The sequence below is a fragment of the Corvus brachyrhynchos genome, unplaced genomic scaffold (assembly GCF_000691975.1).
Source record: "Corvus brachyrhynchos isolate BGI_N302 unplaced genomic scaffold, ASM69197v1 scaffold342, whole genome shotgun sequence".
NCBI lineage: Eukaryota > Metazoa > Chordata > Aves > Passeriformes > Corvidae > Corvus > Corvus brachyrhynchos.
In genome coordinates this window covers 41,303-41,907 of record NW_008236630.1, presented here as the reverse complement: position 1 = coordinate 41,907, position 605 = coordinate 41,303, and the positions used below count along the sequence as shown (strand labels likewise).

The 605-nt window shown below is 69.9% G+C and overlaps 1 protein-coding gene across 1 annotated transcript in view; it reads left to right on the top strand.

The window, feature by feature from the left end:
- The first annotated feature begins 6 nt into the window (after nt 1-6).
- The window catches only part of CUNH2orf42 (chromosome unknown C2orf42 homolog), a 13,556-nt gene continuing 12,957 nt past the window's right edge, over nt 7-605 (top strand). The window contains exon 1 of the mRNA XM_017726652.1: nt 7-600. Within this exon, the coding sequence (XP_017582141.1) occupies nt 197-600 (404 nt within the window). The 5' untranslated portion in view covers nt 7-196. The remainder of the gene's footprint in view (nt 601-605) is intronic.

Sequence of the window (605 nt, the reverse complement as noted above, 5' to 3'; positions counted from 1 at the left end):
CGGGCCTGGCCGTGAGGGGAGAGACCCCGGGCCTGGCCGTGAGGGGAGAGACCCCGGGCCTGGTGGTGAGGGGAGAGACCCCGGGCCTCAGGGTGGCACAGGGATTGTCAGGGTGGCCATTGGGGTGGCACAGGGACTGTTGGGATGGCCATTGGGGTGGCACAGGGACTCTCAGGATGGCACAGGGACTGCTGGGATGGCCACTGGGGTGGTGCAGGGACTGCTGGGATGGCCATTGGGGTGGCGCAGGGACTGTCGGGGTGGTCATTGGGGTGGTGCAGGGACTGCTGGAGTGGCCCAGGGACTCTCAGGGTGGCCCAGGGACTCTCAGGATGACCACTGGGGCAGCCCAGGCCTGTCAGGATGCCCCTGTGCCCAGCAGGTCCCCCCCATGCCCTCACTCCCCTCTCCCCATCTCTCTCCCTCCAGCTCCATGGATCCGTGCCCGGCCCGGCCCAAAGCCCCGTCCTTCCTGTCGGACCTGGGCAAGGCCACGCTGCGGGGCATCCGCAAGTGCCCGCGCTGCGGCACCTACAACGGCACGCGGGGGCTGAGCTGCAAGAACAAGACGTGCGGCACCGTGTTCCGCGCGGGCACGCGGCGCC